The 18,790-nt window shown below is 34.2% G+C and overlaps 1 protein-coding gene across 7 annotated transcripts in view; it reads left to right on the top strand.

Annotated features, from left to right (window-relative positions):
- SCAF8 (SR-related CTD associated factor 8) overlaps window positions 1–18,790 on the top strand; it is a 194,913-nt gene that overhangs the window by 42,176 nt on the left and 133,947 nt on the right. For all 7 annotated transcript variants that reach the window (XR_003623742.2, XM_028167450.2, XM_028167453.2 and 4 more), the window contains 8 exons: window positions 1,404–1,557; window positions 2,636–2,766; window positions 4,793–4,969; window positions 6,365–6,444; window positions 8,183–8,300; window positions 14,421–14,552; window positions 14,811–14,923; window positions 16,458–16,651. Coding sequence is in view for 6 of the 7 variants with exons in the window: in XM_028167450.2 (XP_028023251.2) it covers window positions 1,404–1,557; window positions 2,636–2,766; window positions 4,793–4,969; window positions 6,365–6,444; window positions 8,183–8,300; window positions 14,421–14,552; window positions 14,811–14,923; window positions 16,458–16,651 (1,099 nt within the window). In the remaining variant the exon portion in view is untranslated. The remainder of the gene's footprint in view (window positions 1–1,403; window positions 1,558–2,635; window positions 2,767–4,792; window positions 4,970–6,364; window positions 6,445–8,182; window positions 8,301–14,420; window positions 14,553–14,810; window positions 14,924–16,457; window positions 16,652–18,790) is intronic.

Below are 18,790 nucleotides of genomic sequence, written 5' to 3'. Positions count from 1 at the left end.
ATCATTGTATCATTCTTTGTAAACTGTTCTTGGATATGCTTCTTGAAGCAGATTTGTTTCTTTTAATTAACTTTGGTACGTTGATAATTCTATGCAGGCAGAAAGAATGCTTCTAGTTTTTAAGTAACCCATACAGTTGAGACTTAAAGCAGATGCCTTAGAATCCCACCTAAAATAACTCATTTGAAATTTTATATAAACATTTTTTGAAGTAACTTAAACACTTTGATTTAGGAATTTCACTAGTTTGGACTTGGATTTCTATCAATTACAATGAACAAGTCAGTCTTGAATTTGTAGATTTCATAATAATAATGTTTTCTCATTTATAATAAAGTTTAGTATATAGGAATTTTTTTTAATAACCATAGTAGGAAAGATTACATTGCTACTGTAATCTCAGTGCATAAACTCCATAAAGGAGAGGCATTATTTGTTTGTGTGTAGGTAGATACATAGAATGATACTTACCAGACGGGGACTACTTTTAGTGCTTGATGAGTATCTTGGGAACTGGAAGATTTTTTTATGTAAAGCAAAAAAATATAAGGCACTTTCTTAGTGCCCACATCTTTGGAAAAATAGTTAGAAGATATGAAGCATTCTTTGTGTAACTTTTTTATGCTTCATTTGAAATACAAAAATTTGCATGTTAATTTAGCTTGGACATAGTTTGAAAATATGTCGATATAATATTGTGAGTGATTTAAAGGTGAACCAGATATTCTTAAAAATTCCTTATTTTACTATTACAAAATAGATTATTTAACAAAAGGCTCTTTTTAATACTTAATTTCAGCCTCTGTCATTTAAATTATTCTACTGGAGTTAAGTAGCATTACAGTAGTCAGTAACTAATACTTACTGCTGTTTACAGAACTTTTATATGCTGAACAGTGGTGGCAGAAAGTAAATTTGGTTAAATTCTTATGTGAGGAAATACCCTTTCTTGTTCTTAGATAGTTTTAAAATGAAAAAAATTTTTTTAAAGTCACATAAGATAGGGATTTTCTCTTGAAGTTACTTTTTTAAAAGATAAAATTAAAATCAACAGTAAATATAACTTCAGTGCTAAGCCTCAGAATCCGTAACACAGTTCTCCAGCTAACTGTAACCATCTCATTAGTGTTCATGTACAAGGAGAAACCTAGTTACTATTCCTTCCTTCTTTCTGCTAAATATTGCTTTCATTAACTTGTATATTCATCAGAATGAATATTTTTGCAAGTGAGTTAAAGTTAATAAATGCAAAATTATGGAAACATAATTTCAGGGCTGGGAAGTATCATAGCAGTATTTTAATCCATCCTTCCTATCTACTGCCCAAGTAGCCTCTATGATATGACTGTGCTAAGGTTTTGAAAGCAAAAAAAACAAAATATCATTTTTCTTTTTTCCTCTAGAGTAAAATAGTGAGAGTATTAAACTTATGGCAGAAGAATAATGTATTTAAAAGTGAGATTATTCAACCTCTTTTGGATATGGCAGCGGGGATTCCTCCTCCAGTTGTCACACCTGTTTTGGCCAGTACTACTGCTGCTATGAGCAATACCCCAGGTATGTTGCTTTGATAGATTTTCTGAATATTCTACTCATGCTTTTCAGGTGATTATTCATATATGAAATAATAATTTGACAGTGCAGGAGAATTTGTCTAGCATTAGGTAAATGAAAGGAAATGCAATTTATGTGAAAAATAAAATCAGAAGTTATATTTGTGTGTAATTCTTTTCTAAAAATTAAAAAACTTAGTTTTTAAAATCCCTAGAAACATAATCAGCTTTGGAAATTGGTGTGTCAGTTAAGTTTTTCCTGATTTAGACTGTAATCTTTTAAACTTGCATATATATCATCTTGATATTCACAGTGAACTAAGACTACTAATATAAAGAAAACCTGAAAAAATTTATTTAATGGAGTAAAGAATGTTTAGTAATAATCTCAAAATCACGTGTTTTTTTTTTTTAAGGTATTTAAATGACATTTGAAATTTTGCATCATAGTCCAAGAATTATATTTGTTAGCATTTTGGTATATATTTAGTTTTTGATATGTGTGTATACATATACACACACACATATTTTGGAACAAAAATAGTTTTTTTATGTTATGCACACTATTTTATAATAATTTTTTTCATGAAAGAGTGCATTTTGAATATTTCCTTATGTCATTGAATCTTCTTCTTTAGTAAGATTTTTTAATGACTTGCAAGTATTATAGGCTCCTTTATTTTGTTTATTTTTTTAAGTTATTTTTTATTTTTGGCCATGCAGTGGGGCATGTGGGATCTTAGTTCCCTGACCAGAGGTTGAACCTGTGCACCCTGCATTAGGAGCGTGTAGTCTTAACCACTGCACCACCAGGGAAATCCCTGTAGGTTCCTTTAAAGTAGTAACTTAGTTAATTGAGAACAAGTATGGATAGCTCTTTTAGGTCAGTTTTTTTTAAATTGTTGTTGTTGTTTTAACATACCTAATTCTGTAATGGTTTATCAAAATGGAGACAATAAAATTACATTTATATAAATCTGTACATATTTTATAAAAGTGACAGAACAAATCTCTCTACTTTCCAAGTCTTATTTATGTACTTACATATTTATTGGGGTTGGGTTTGATGTCTTTTCTAAAAGGAACTCCTGTGACACCTGTTACTCCAGCCAATGTGGTCCAAGGTTTACCTGATCCGTGGGTGTCTCAGATAACAAATACAGATACACTTGCAGCTGTAGCTCAGATCTTACAAAGTCCTCAAGGCCAACAGGTGAGCAGCTTTTTTATTATGTCAATGATTTAGAACTCATTATTTTCCTAACACATTGTTTCATTATGTACCACCTAAAGAGTATGTGTTTTATTTTTAAAAAATGACCACACTACATATAGTACTGTGTAACTTGCTTTTTTTTTCATTTAGTAATGCATCATGAACACTTCTATGTCATTAAAGATTATTTTACAAATAATTCATTCTACACCAAAATAATTGATTCAGCGCACAGTTTGTGCCAGACGTTATTAGGTGCTATTGTTATTCCAGTAACAAGGCAGGGAAGTCTTCTACCTTGGAGAAGATACCTATCTATCTTAGGGGAGACAAACAATAAAGAAGTATAAAACATTATTTAGATAGTGATATATGACTTAAAACAGGGTAAGTCTTTACAGTGACTAAGTTTGGGGGAAGGGGTCAGAATTAGGGTAGCCAGGAGAAGGCATCTTTGACAGAGTGGCATTTGAATTGAGACTTTAAATGGAACTAGTCATGGCAAGATATGAGGATAGTCTTTCTTTAGCATCTGTTGTTTTTTTTTTTAACTTATCCTCTAAAAACCAGATTAATTGTGATCTGAATAAGTGAAAAATGGTACAGTTGTGGACTCTTTAAAAAGACAATCTCAAAAAAAAATATTTAGTGATTTACAAATGTAAAAAAACAATTCAATTATCATCTTAGATTGGATCCAGTTTCTACATTTTTGGGACAGTTGGGAAACTGAATTGGATATTAGATTAAATTATAGGGTTGCTAACCTTTTGTGATAATGATATTTTGAAAGTAATTCGTAAAACAAATGTCATTTTAAAAGACATCTATTTAAAAAATATTTTTGGCAAGAGTGTGGATTTTCTGGAAGAATAGTACAAGGAGTCAAGAAGACACAGTAATCTATAAGATATGAAGTCAGAGCAGAGGAAAAAGTAGGGTGCTGCAGTGTTTGAACCTGGGTGACTGAAAGAATAACAGCGCTATGGGGGCAAATGGAGATGTCAGAAGAAACACTTAAAATGTGTAAAGGAGAAATGTGATATTGCCTTCCTTTCTTCCTTCCTCCCTCTCTCCCTCCCTCTTGTTCATCCATCCTGTCTGTTTTGGAGCTTCCTCAGTGCAGTAGCTCAACTATCATGTATTTTTGTAGTTTTCTTTCCTATCACATTAGTAGTTTGTAGTAAATGTTGATATGATAGGTAAAGACTCTAGTTTGTTTCTTAATGTTGCTATTTCAGATGAAATTATTTTACTTACTGTCATCGTGCATATTTTTACCTTCTCCCACTGTAAACTGAACTTTACTTAAAGAGTGCAAATGTCTTATTTAGCAATAGCTTTTCTATTTTTGTTTTTCTATTCTAAACTGATAATTTTCAGATTTAACTTGGGTTTAGATCTTGAGTAGGAAAGTATTAATTACTACTAGGTTATATATAGGGTTTACTGAACTGAAATATCTTCAGAATCTTACTACTGTTTCTATTTTTTAAGAGGGAGGGTGAATGGGGGGACAGGGGTTGCTTTCAACTCTTGTTGACACTATTCACCTTTAATTTCCTTAGTTTCGGACTGCACCAAGGGACAGATTTCTTATTTTCTTAGATGCTTTCAGGAATGTGTTATCAGATGGTAAATCTGAATGAGAGCAAAAGCAGTTGTTGCAAGTGCTTGTCCTTTTACAGAGATTGAGTTAATTGAAGAAGGATGAAAAAGCTTAGTGAAAAAAGTCTGCTTGTGATGAGTTTTTTATCCGTTGGTCATGGTGTGATCATTTTATTTTGTTTAAACTTCCCTGACTTTCCAGAAGCGAGACGGACGTATTAAGGACTGCATTCTAAATGGCACACGCAAAAGCCCTTCAAAAAAAATTGTTTTAAGTTAGTGTATATTTTCTCTTGGTCTCTAGACTGTAGAACGGTAAATGTTATTGACCAAGAGTTTTAGGTGAGTATTCTTAGTACAAACCCAGCACCTGTTTGTAGTAATTTTCTTTTTTTCCGCCCCCCCCCCCCTTCAGCTTCAGCAGTTAATACAGACTTTGCAGATACAGCAGCAGAAGCCTCAGCCTTCCATCTTGCAAGCCCTGGACGCCGGCCTCGTGGTCCAGCTGCAGGCTCTCACGGCGCAGCTCACGGCAGCGGCCGCAGCAGCCAGCACCCTTAATCCCCTGGAACAGGGGGTGTCTTTGAACAAGGTAAAAATTAAGATAAGAGATCTGTTCTGTATGAGGAACTGAGTTTTCTATACTATCATGTATATTCCAATTCTGTAAATTACATTTTACCGTAGCACTGTTTTATATTTTAACATCCATCGTACTCTATAAGATATAAATTTTAGAAAAGGTTCAAATTTCTGAAAGAAATTAAGTAATTTTGTAATTCCACTCGAAACATTTAGAATATTTTCTTTTGACTAATGATAACTGGTCAGTAAAATTGTGTATTCACTATTTTTTTTTTAATAATTTTGTTTATTTTATTTTTGGCTGCGTTGGGTCTTCGTTGCTGCATGTGGGCTTTCTCTAGTTGCGGTGCATGGGCTTCTCACTGCGGTGGCTTCTCTTGTTGTGGAGCACGGGCTCTAGGCCCACGGGCTTCAGTAGTGGTGGCTCGCGGGCTCTAGAGCGGCAGGCTCAGTAGTTGTGGCGCACGGACTTAGTTGCTCCCCGGCATGTGGGATCTTCCTGGACCAGGGCTCGAACCCATGTCCCCTGCATTGGCAGGTGGATTCTCAACCCCTGCGCCACCAGGGAAGCCCCCTGTATTCATTATTGAGGCAGATGATTGTTTTTTATACTTCCTAATTTATTTTATGGATGTTACAAATATATTAATTATGGTGTCCGTCCTATAATTTTAACCTGCTAGAATTAAAATTGTAAAGTATATGAAAGTTCAAAGGAAAGCTTCTTTACAAGTTGTTACTATGCTGTGATAAATTGAGGTCTAACTAAAGAATAGTGTTTTTAAAGTTGAAAATCTTTTATGTTTAACTTGTGTGATATGCTTAATATTCTTGCTAATTATGGGACTATTATAATACTTGGGAAGTGTTATCCGTATTATTTTTATTTCTGCTACTGTTATTTTCATAGAAATATAAATATTGATTTATTAGATTATTACTTAGACTTTTTTAGCTTGCAGCTTCCAAAAAGTCTTTAAATTGATCATTTAGAAGACAGTGGAGCATTCTGAGAGAACTGCACTAGTAACAGATCTGTTGATTATAGTTCTAGATTTTTTTTTAATCAAGCTATGTTACTATTGACAAGCCACTTAATTATTTTAATCCTAATCCTTTCTTCTATAAAGTTAAGAGTATTGGTATTTATCCTGCGTGTCATGATTGTTTTGCTTCATAAGGCAATGTCTGTCAAAATGCTTTGAAGAAAAGTAAAGATCCACTCAAATAAAATGTTTTATTGGAGTATAACAATAAAATGATATGAAACATTTACATTTTAAATGATAGAGATAAATTAATGGGATGTCATTGACCTTCAGAATAGCATTTACAACTTTTATTTGTGCAAAGCACTTTTAAATTTGTCTCTTTCTCTTTTTTTTTTTTTTTACCCACTTAGAAGTTGATGGATAGGTTTGATTTTGGGGAAGATTCTGAGCATAGTGAAGAACCCAAAAAGGAAATTCCAGCTTCTCAACTGTAAGAGTCATTATGTTTTTCTTTATAAACCATAAATTTTTTCTCTTATCTTTATAAACATTGTATGGGACATTGCCATGGAGCTACTAAGTGTACTTTGAGTTGAGTTATTATTTCAGGTTCTTGAGCTCTCACATTACAGAAAGATGGTGGAATTGCTGCTTGTTGCTTCCCTGTGTTATTTTGACTCTTCCTAAGAACTTTGCAGATAATTGGGATATATCAAAATTCTTTACTGGAAAATTGATGTGTTGATAAATCTAGTTGTGTTATTTTCTGTTGTCTATATTAGGCTTTAAGTTATTTAACTCAGTTGTAAGAATATTTAAAATAATAGGAAAGACGTTTGCTTCTAGTGCCAATGGGCACTACTAGGAAGTATACTAAATTCTGGGAGTAGATCAGACTAATCAGAAGTAAGGAATAGGGTTGTAGGGATTTTGTTTGTTAAAGAAATGGATTGTATGTTTTTCTTTAAATCAGTGATACAGCTCTGCAGAGCCTTAGGTTCGGTGAGAGTTCATGAGAGGACCAGTGGGAAGGAGGATGTTGGAGAGTAGGGGTGGAAGGTGGGAGGATTGGAAAGGGATGATGAGTGGGGAAAGCCTCTAGATACCTTATTTCAGCGGTTATTTAGTTTTCTATATTGTGATAATATATTAAAAATATACTTATATAATATATAAAATTGCAGTTATATGCTAATGATAGAGATTCTAGTTGAAAAAATTAAAAACTAATGTTTTAGATTATGAATTCTAAAGTTATAAGAAGCATTTGAGATCATGTAGGTTAGTGTCCTGAGCAATGTAATAATCTCCTTTAACCGTCCGGATAGGTTATTTATCCATTGTTTTAATGCCTTCTGTGACAAGAAGGTAATTGTTAATACTGTATGATCTTTTGTTACTGAATCTTATTTGATTTGCTTTCTATACACTGATCCATTTTGCTTTCTGAAGCAAGGAAACAAATTTGCTCCATTTTCTTTTGAGACATAGCCATTCCAGTATTTGAAGATAGGTATCATTCTTCCCCTTAGGTTTATTTGCTCCAGATGAAGTACACTTTTTTCGAACTGTTTCAAGACTTCTCACCATCCTGATTGCCCCTTTTGGGATGCCCTCTTTTTTGTTCATGTCTTGCCTTGTGGCACCCAGAATTCCAGGTGTATTCCAGGTGTGAATTTCCCAGAGTATAGTTAAATTATTAATTCCTCTTACCTAAACACTGTTTCTGTTAACATACCTAATAATGTGAATGCTTTTCTAAAGAAAGCAGATTCGTTTTATGAAGTGTATAATCAATTATGATGGTAGATTTCACACATACTGATTGATGGAACATTTTTCCCACTGTCTCATAGTTTAAAGAAGGAGTTAGAGTGACAGTGCTTAAGTACTTTTAACTCTTTTTATAAGTGTTTTATTGAGATTTTCTTAAAATGCTGTAATGTAAAAAGTACTAATTTATATGTATTTTAATAGTGTGAGGCAGTAATATCAGATTTTCATCAGAGTATCTCTAACGTGATCCATCTATTGAAACACCATTGAAGAGTATATTTCTATTTTAACGTATTAATGTTCTGAGGTATTCTATTTTCTGTGTTAATATTTTAAAAGTAAACATAATAGTAGATGTGTTCCATTTAATTGCAATATTCTTTTCGAATATTCAGTTATTATCATATCTTTATTGGATTTTAATATACATTTCCACTTGTTTTTCCTTTTAGTTCTCATGTTTCAGAATCTGTGAACAATTCCATCTTTCATCAGATAGCAGAACAGCTACAGCAGCAAAATCTTGAACATCTCAGACAGCAACTCCTGGAACAGCAACAGCCTCAAAAGGTTTATAACCCCATCTTGTGGTCTTTAGAGTTACTGCTGTGTACGGTCTGTCATTTGGTGATTTTTTTTCTTCAGCTGTTTATTACTAGGAAGATCAGTCTTTTCAGGACCTTTACAGTTTTTGTTTGTTTTTTTGTTTCATTTTGTTTTTTGGTAATTAAAATGTTTTCTGGCAACTTATGTATCCATTGAGAACATTAATTTCAGTATACTGGAATTAGAGAACAGGAGACAGAGATGGTGTTTCAGTATTACAGCTGAAAACTTTCCTTTCCTCTCAATTCCCTGTCAAGTCAAGATAGTGATGATTTTGCTGTTGTTGGTGGTGATGGTGACAAAATAGATTGCTGTCTTTAATTAGACTGTTAGTATGTGACAAGAGCTTTATTAGGCATGATTACAATTAATGCTTATGCGATAGGTATTTTGAATCTCATTTACATTGTAGGAAATTGAAGCTTAGTGAAATCGAAACATCCACTGTTAAAGTACACAGTTAGTATCATATATCATCAGTCTTAAGACCCACCATTATTTTATGTATAGCTAAGAATTTTTAGATACTTGTATATATAACATCCCTTGGAGTTTTAAGAATCTTCTAAATTTCAAGGATGATAAAATGTAAAGAAAAATCATACCTTAGAATTTATAAAATATGTCAAATTGTTGTGAAGCTAGGGTTAAATCCATTACAAAGCCTATTTTTGCTCTATATGAGAAATACTTACAGATGTTAAACTGTTTGGATATGAGTTTCTGGGAATTCCCCCCACTAAACACTTCTTCCTAATCAAACCTTTTTGACTCTAATGAATTTAATACAATACCACAAATATTTTTAAAGTATGAGCATTGTTAGGTAATACATACAGAGATGAACAAAGAAGTGTCTGGCCTCAAGTAAGCTCTTCTCTAATGGAGTGCATATATCTATATGAACACAAGGCAGAATCCTGGTTTCTGTAATAGAGGTATATGTGAAGGACTATGGGACTATGGAAGAGGGAAGGATTACTTTAGAAGGGATGGTCCCTGAACTTGTCCTTTTAATGCAAAGAGTAAATGTAAAATGGATTTTGATGATATTTGTATGTTGGAACTTGTACCTGGAATTATGAGAATGGAATTCCATACCTTGTTTTGTAGAAATAATTCTGATAGAAGTAGTTGGGTAGGTGTATTATTTTATGTCAAGAAAATAAAATATATCTGCCTGAGAATTCAGAAACTTGAAGACAAAGCACAATAAAGAACATTTGGGGACTCCCCTGGCAGTCCAGTGGTTAAGACTCCACACTCCCAATGCAGGGGACCGGGTTCGATCCCTGGTCAGGGAACTAAGATCCCACATGCCACACAGTGTGGCCCAAAAAAAACCAACAAAAAACCTGGATGTTATTTAAAGAAAAACACAAGTTGTGACTCAAGGAAGAGAAACAGGTTGTCAGAGCTGTTGCAGAGGCAAGAGGTAGTAGTAATGGAAGAGTTTATCTAAACAGATTTGTTCAGCTATAGATGTGACACTTTTGAATTGCCTTAGTTCCAGTTTCATTTCAGAAGTTTTAGCAGAAGCAGTAGAATGAAGGTTTAGCAGAGACAGTAAAGGTGTAGTACTCTTGACCTTGATCTTGAGCTTGAGCTTGTAATTAACACCAAGTCACTGAAGTGAAAGTTACTAAAAACTTGAGAGTGATTTTGTTTTAAGAATCTCACCAACCAAAAACAGAAAAAAGAACTCTGGTCTTAGTTGATTACTCTATACCATCTCCAAAATTTTAGAAGATATAGTAATAAGATCTCTTTGAAAGGAGTAGATGTTCTTAAAAGCTTCCTTATTCAAAAATAAGCAATGAAGAAAAGGGAGTAGTGAAGAAAAAAAGCAACTTTTCTAATGCGTAAGGTGAATAGTGTTTAAAACCTATCACAAATTTGAAGTTGAAAAGTAAATATCAACAGAGTAACAAATTTAATAAGTTGTGTAATTGGCTCTATCAAACCAGTTGCCTTTAGTGTATTTAAGATGGGGTGAAACATGCAGAAAAATTAAGCACTTTTGTTTACCAGTAAGCTCCGTGTGGCTGCCTAAAATTTACTAGAGTGCCTCAGAGGAAAGAATAGGTTCGCTAGTGCCACTCTGTTCCTTGCAGCCTTGACCACGCTTGGGTGTGGGTTGAGGTCTTTTGTCTAATGATGGAAAACCAGTGAAAAATGGGAGCACTTTCTGAGAATGGCTGAATTGTGAAGGGACTAACAGTCATAAGAGGAATGATTTCTGTTGTCTTGAGTAAGTTGGAGTTGTGATTTTGATAATTGTTTTATCAGGATATCCAAAAGATGTCACAGTCATAACTCAGAATGAAATACTGATGATGAAAATGATAAGACGAATAAAAGGGCTTTAAAAAGAATGTTAGGAATAAAAAGATTATAGAAGATTCAGCCACTTAATAAAGAGCTGTCAGTGGGATATCAGAAATACGTAACTTATTTTGCTTCAGTAGTTTTTTATAGGGGAGAATATAATGGAAAGAGGAGACTTGAACATGATAACTAAGATGGGATATACATTAAGAGACTTGAGTTGCATTTCAAGGTACTGAGGTTGATGTTGTAAGGTTATTAGACTCATAAATTAGGAAAATGCTGTAGGTGTAGCATAGCATGTGTGGATTTCAGTAAGGTTTTTGACAAAGTCTTTCCTGCCACTTATACAGAAAAAAATAGAGGAAAGTAGATTTATAAGTGATAAAAATGTGATACTTAGTGAATGTTAATCCAACTTTGAAAAAAGTCTCTGCTAGCTGCTGTTATCCTTGTCTTCTATTTTTTTCGATTTTATCTTTATTTATTTATGTATTTATTTGGCTGCGTTGGGTCTCAGTTGCGGCACGTGGGATCTTCGTTGCGACATGCAGGATCTTTCGTTATGACACGCGGGCTCAGTAGTTGCGGTGTGGGCTTAGTTGCCCCGCAGCATGTGGGATCTTAGTTCCCTGACCAGGGATTGAACCCGGGCCCCCTGCATTGGAAGGCGGATTCTTAACCACTGGACCACCAGGGAAGTCCCTCAGTATTATCACTGATGCTTTGCCTGAAGACATTGTTGAAGAAACTAGAGATGAATATACCAGGATGTATACTAAGGACGTATATCAGTATATCAGGATAAAAAGTCGTTTGCCACCTGGGTCCTATGGAGTCTTTTTGGTTTTTTAAAAATATTTTTTAGTCGTCTTACAAATAATTTAAAAGCGAGACTAAAGGGATAGGGGAAAATAAACATAATTAGGAATTTTAATATAGTTGAAATATATAGCAAACCTTTTTATGTCAACTAAGTTCAAATGTCACATGTTCTTTTAACAAAACAGAACAGTCCAGGTTCTTGTTCCAAAATACTATAAGATGAAGTCCTTCCTGTTGAATGACTAATTGAATGAAAATACCCTTAGAGATTTTTGTCCTTAGAGATACATTTTTTGCTCATCAGTTCTTGAGTTTGAGAAATACGTTTGGGATGCAGTCATTTGAAAACTCACCGTCTGGTATTTCACTTAAACATTAAATTTCACCGTTACCATTAGAGTCTAGAATGCTGCTGTCTTTTTTTTTTGCATTCATCATCTGCTTTGTCTAAGTATTGTGAAATATTGGGGATTGCTGGTGGTCCAGTGGTTTGGACTCTGTGCTTAACTGGCAAGGGCACGGGTTCAATCCCTGGTCGAGGTAAGATCCCGCAAGCTTTGTGCCCAAAAAAAAAAAAAGTTTTGTGAAATATGTTTCTTTCAGTTTTCTTCTCTTTGTCATTATGGACAGAAAATGAAACATCTAAATATCCATTGTCCAAGGAAGGCTAAAAGCAGACTACAGATATGTCGCCAGTCTTATTTATACCTTCTTGAAATGTAATGCAGTGTTTCTGGTGATGCAGTAAAACTGAATGATGATGGTTTCACTGTTGAATCACCCTTCTCAACAATTCCATTTTTTTTGTTGTTATTATTTTAGTCTTTTTGGCTACAGTTGGGAGTAATTGATGAGTAATAATGGAATAATTCTTAGGATGATGAAATGACAAAATGTTTCAGTATATAGGAAAATAAGGCCTCTACGATCCCATAACATATCTTAGATATAGCTAAGGGTCCAGTTGGACCTAATGCTAATTGCAAGATCATAAGATAAAATTGGTAGAATATTAAAAGTAGATTTTCTCTTTGTTCTTCATAAGATTGTTAAGAAAGAATAAAAGTCATGAATCACAACCTTTTCAAATAGGTAAAACTGCTCAAAAAAGAACCTGCAGTGGATTCTGCTGGTTCTACCAAGGGTTGACCATTAAACAGAAAATCAAAGGTGAAAAACAAGTGGGTGGATGGTAGGTAGGATGCTCAAGGTGAATGGTGAGGTAAGAAGTAAACAATGTGAAGGATGTATGAGTACTGAATTAGGACCAGACAATACGGCTCAGGATAAAGTTGAAAATTATCTTGCTGTGTTGTTAAGAATTTTATTTTTATTGTACCATTTTAAAGGCATAAGCCAGGACTGTGCTTTAAAAACATTTTGATTTGTTCTCAAACATATACTTATTTACCAACTTTTTGGTCAGTTTTGTGGAATAAAGGCTAATAGCACTTTAATTCTAATTTTAGCTTTAATTTATTTCTAAACCTTGAAAATGTTACTTGTCTTTGGGGAGCCTGTTCATAAATTAAGACACTTGGAACAGTTCTTTACTGCTCTTTTTGGCTCTTAATTTTTATGCTGCTTTCTTTTCTTTCAGTTTAAATGTCATTAGAGTAAGAGTAATTTTTTAAAAAATTTTTATTGAGATATAATTGACATATAACATTGTGTAAGTTTAAGGTGTACAACATATTGATTTGATATGATTATATATTGGGATATGATTACCTCTGTAGTGTTAGCTAACACCTCTATCGTGTCAAATAATTATCATTTATTTTTTGTGGTGGAAACAATTAAGATTTAGTTTCTTAGCAACTTTGAAATTTATAATACAATATTGTTCTTTATAATCACTGTGTTTGTATTCCTTTTACACATAGGGAGACAAATTCAGAGTTGGAGTAACTTGGTTCACAATCACAGAGTTTGTAGCAAGGGAACAGTAGTTTTGAGTTGCTCTTTTCTGTTAATTATTATAATAGTTCCCAACTTGTGTACCACCAGGAACTCTTCTTACTAATCCTCAACACCTGTGAGATCATGTTTTAGGAATGTTTAACTAGGGAGTCATTTCTTCATAATAATCAGTTTCTCGATTTTAGTTAACACCATAGTATATGTAATTGCTAGTCAAGTTCATACTGATTAGCACCATGTAAGCAGTATCCCTATAGCAAGTTGCTGTAATTCTAGTCCTAGGGGGGCAAACAGGTTTAAATTTTAGTTTTTCCTATAATTAGGCTTCATTGCCTAACTTTTATTAGTCTTTCTGAAATATTTTACATATTTGAGTACTTCCTAATACTCTTTTGTGAATTCCTAGAGGTGGAGGTTGAAAAAGACCCAAGTTGAGAACTGATTTTGCAAGATCAGTGATTTTGATAGTGGGGTTTGAGCTTCGTTTTGCTTCTACATGTGCAGTGGGTAACTTAGTTCTTTATATATCATTCATGATACAGTCCCTTTATTATTATTATTTTTTTTAATATTTATTTATTTGGCTGCACTGGGTCTTAGTTGTGGCACGTGGGATCTTTAGTTGCAGCATGTGGGATCTATTTACCTGACCAGGGATCGAACCCGGGCCCCCTGCATTGGGAGCATGGAGTCCTAACCACTGATCCACCAGGGAAGTCCCCCTTTATTCTTGATAGTTTATATTTTCCACAATATAAAATTTGTTTGGAGACCTACTTTATCTTACCATTCTTTTCTAGTGTTATAATATCTCCCTTTTATGGAGGTGTTCTGTGCTTTTAAGTAAACTTGGATTTATACAAAAGTGCCATTTTAGATTGATCATAAAAGATGTAATGGGATTTCTTTAGGTATTGGGCTCCTTTTTAAAATTGTAATTGTGATGTTTCATTTGTAATAATATTCATTATTTCCCAATGTTTGTGTGTTTGTGTACATTCTCAACAGGCAACTCCTCAGGATAGTCAAGAAGGAACATTTGGGTCAGAGCATTCCGTGTCACCATCACAAGGGAGCAGTCAACAGCATTTCCTTGAACCTGAAGCAAATTTGGATGATTCCATAGATATTCAGCAGCAGGTAAAAAGTAAATGTTTTTCTGGGGCATAAATTTCTAAAATTAATTACAGAAAAAAATCTTAAAATATAGTAATAATTTTTATTGTATGTAAAATAATGTAAACCTGAATGGTTTTTTCCTCCTCATTAAGCTCCACATTCTAACCATTTTACTATTAGTCATTAATGCTACTGTGGTGAATATTTTGTAAGGCAGAATTACCAATACACACTGAATCTCAACCAGGCATTTTGTTTGCTGTTCTTTTGACTTTCAAGGATATGGATATAGATGAAGGGCAAGATGGAGTGGAAGAGGAGATCTTTGAACAGGAAGCAAAGAAAGTGGCTGTTCGCTCAAGATCAAGAACGCATTCACGATCTCGTTCAAGGTTCTACAATACTATTTAAGAATATATATGTAATAAGTATATATAAATATATTTGAAAATGTATGATACATATTTTTAAAATCAAAAAAAAAAGATTAGCTGTGTGCGAACATTTAAATTGTTGGCTTTACTTTTTTGCATCCTTTATTTCTTTGCATCAAGATTAAAGAAAATGTTTTTTGAGAGTGACATCTTATTCTCTCAGGAAGAAGTAATTCAGAACTTCAAAAACAGAAAATATGTGTTCTGTTTTTAATTGGGTGTGGCTGTGGCCATTTATTTGAATAATTTGCATGAGTCACGGCAGTATCATGAGACTTGGATTTGGGGTTATATCTGGTTTTAGTTAATAACGTCATGATAGTCAGCTTAGGGTATTATTGCCTCTGAGCAACAGTTAAATCAAGCTATAGAGGAACAGTATTAGAAACTCCATTGTATTTCTCACATTCCATTTCATCTCATAATACCAAAAATGATTATAAAAATAAAACTACAAAAATTATTTTTATAAACATTAAGCATATCAGACTTTACAAAACATATCCTAGAAATGGTTTTCTTTGTGGGCTGTTCAGCATCGCTGAGGCTCATTAATGTGCCTGTTCATTCAAATTTGAGTTGAAGGTGCCTTATTCTTAACCTGGTAAATTTTCTTGTAGCATGTATATGTTGTTTTTGCTATAAATTGTCTTAAAACTTAAAGTCATTCATCTTTAACATTTTAACGCCCTATTTTCTACACACAAATACCCAGAAAATCTGAACAGCGAATGCTGGAAGAGAGGCATTATCCTTGATGACTTTTTCAGTCATTTCTTGTGTGTTTCAAGAACTCACTTGTATTTACCTCTTGCAAATGAGAGCCTGTCAGTTCATCTTTCTCTAAGCTGATCTCTCTTCAGTGAGTTACAGTGTTAGTGCTGAAACTTCTTTGTCCTAACCACTTCTTTATTTGTCTTAGCAACACCTCCTTACTAAGTATTTTGAAGAGAGTTCAATGGCATATGACTGACAGGAAAAAAGAAACAGTATTTCAGTATCACATTATATTGTAAAGTCAAGCACCGAGATTCTAGAAATTGAAAACTTGTAAACAGAATTGTATAGTGGCCTAATGTTCTGTTGAAAACATTCTTTGTTTCTTAATTTTAAGAATGTAACATCTTTGTCACCTAAAGAATCTTTTTGTGTTCTTCCATCTTTCATCCCTGTTCTTGACTCTTGTTTGAAAAATGAGTTGGAAGACACTAAGAGAAAGTGAGGCCTTACTAGAATCTCTTTCTCTTATTCTTCTTTGTGGTTGTGAATGATAACCCAGACTCAGAATCATTGCAAACAAACATCTGTGACTAGTGTGGACCTAAGCAGTATAGAGATTTGAGAAAATACATGTTTGATACTTGATTATGCTTGAATGTTTTTTAAAGGGTAGCTAAATACAAGACAGTCTTGCCCCCACCCCACCTACAAGGGAGAAATTTGATAGAAAAATAACTTTGTCATTAGAAGTAAAATAAGATTTTTTTTGTAGATCACCAAGAAAACGAAGGTCTAGGTCACGATCTGGTTCTCGAAAGCGTAAACACAGAAAGCGATCACGCTCTCGCTCTAGAGAAAGAAAAAGGAAATCATCACGTTCATACTCAAGTGAAAGAAGAGCTAGAGAAAGGGAGAAAGAACGACAGAAGAAAGGATTGCCTCCAATTAGATCTAAAACATTAAGTGGTAAGTGATGTACAAGCTTTGGTTTCAATAACATTGAGAAAATAGTATCTGCTACAAAGTCTCCCAACCTTATTTTCAGACTAAGAGGTTAATAACTGGTTTGGTATATGAGTAATTATATTTTTGGGTTTTGTAATGTGATAGAGGAGAAAAGAAAAAGGAATAGCAGGTTCTACTCAAGTACTAAAGTCATTGAGAGGTTTTTTTTTTTAATGCTAGTTAGAAAATATGACTTGACTAATGATTTATAAAGTAGACTAGGCCTCGGGTCTGTTTCATGGACACCGTGACTTCTATGCACAGCGTCCTAACCAATTATGAACACTAGGTCTGTAGGAGTAATTATAATAGGAAGCATGCAAATTTTAAAGCTAATTATAAACTTACTGGATCAGTACTGAAGGAGAGATTTCTCTTGTAAAAACTTTCCCTCCTTTATATGTTAATCTATAACATATGATTAGAACAAATTTGGTAGTAGTGGGAGTTTGTTTTGGGAGAGTGCTGCAGGAGAGTTGACTTGGTAAGCATGTGAGGTATAGGAAAATAAGTTGTAATTAGTGCCAAATTCTGCCTAAACAATTCTTAGCGAGTTATGGCTTTTAAGGTGAACCAACAGACTGCAGATGGTTAAAGTACATAAAACAAAGCAAATTGTCATTCTTCGCCAAGAGCGAAACACTGGTCAGGTTATCTAATTTCTGAATGTATCCAAATAAACTCCTTCTGCCACGGAGATAGATGAATAACTGGTATAACTTATAATGCTGAAGCATCCTAGAAATCTAGGCTTAGGATTAAAGGTGACAGCCATCTTACTAAATTCTAACCATTTGAACAAGCCTTGGCTATCTTTCCAGAATCTTACCTGATTATGAGAGCCAGTGCTAATTTAATAATGTTGACATTCCTAACTCTGAAAGTTTCTATTTATCCCTTAGGGTGAGGGACAAAATTCAAACATTTTACTGCTGTCTGATAAAATAATGTCAAAGGTCTGATTGTAAAATCTGAACTACGCCTCCTCCCGTGATTACCATTAGGACATTCAAAATAACCAGTTTTATGATGGGCTTTTATGTGGAGTCTCTCATTTAGTTCCTCACCTAACTTGTCATGTTCTGTTGCCACCGTTTACATAGTTATTGACTGTGGAATTTATTTTCTGTTGCTGTTTTATTTTCATGGGTAAAACACACAATTAAAAAATTTAGTAAGGACATAAGAAAACACAGTGAAAAGTATATCTTGTCTTTTACCTCAAAACTCTCTTTACTGAGAAGCAATAACAATTTGATGTGGTCCCAACACATTTCAAACACACGTGGTGGCGTTTCTCTGCCCATTGCTTCTCAGAACGTGAGTCTTCATGAACAGTCCAGGGGCTGTGAAACATCAGCAAACAGTGACGTTCTAGGCATCAAGTGTCCCCTTCTCATGGGGTGGAGGAGACTCATTATTACTTTCTGGGGGGGGAATGGAGTTGTCCATGGGATAAATTTGTAGAGAGACAATATCAAAAGAGTAGGGGAAACATGGAACAGATTTTGGGGAGATTAAGGCAGCTGTAATATGTAGAACAGAGTAATGAAGAGGTGGGAACTATTCAGTGAAAGAGGTCCAGAAATTTGCTGAGGGTTTGTGGTAGGTTGAATAGTGGTCACCCAGAGATGTCCATGTCCAAATCACTGGAGCTTGTAAATATGTTACCTTACATTTGTAGATCTGATTAATAAGGAGCTTCAGATGGGGGGATTAACTTGGATTATCAAGAAGGGCCCCGTGTAATCCAAGGGTCCTAATAAGAGGGAAACAGGAGGGTCAGAGAGAAAAGGTGATGTGAATGTGGAAAGGAGAAAGAGATTGGTAAATGCTGCACTGTTGGCTTTGAAGATTGTGGGTTGGGATCATGAGCTGAGGAATGCAGATAGCTTGTAGAAGCCAGCAAAGGCAGAGAAACAAATTCTCTCCTGGGGCCTCCAGAAGGAATGCAGCCTTGTTGACTCATTTTAGACCACCAGAGCTGTAAGAGAATACCTTTTTGTGTTTTAAGGTACTTAGTTTGTGGTGTTTTGTTACAGCAGCAAAAGAAAACTAATATGTTGCCCTTTGAGACTTTGGTTGAATATTAAGTTATTT

This window comes from Balaenoptera acutorostrata, chromosome 14 (genome assembly GCF_949987535.1).
Source record: "Balaenoptera acutorostrata chromosome 14, mBalAcu1.1, whole genome shotgun sequence".
NCBI classification, from domain to species: Eukaryota; Metazoa; Chordata; class Mammalia; order Artiodactyla; family Balaenopteridae; genus Balaenoptera; species Balaenoptera acutorostrata.
This window is presented reverse-complemented; position numbering and strand designations above follow the sequence as displayed.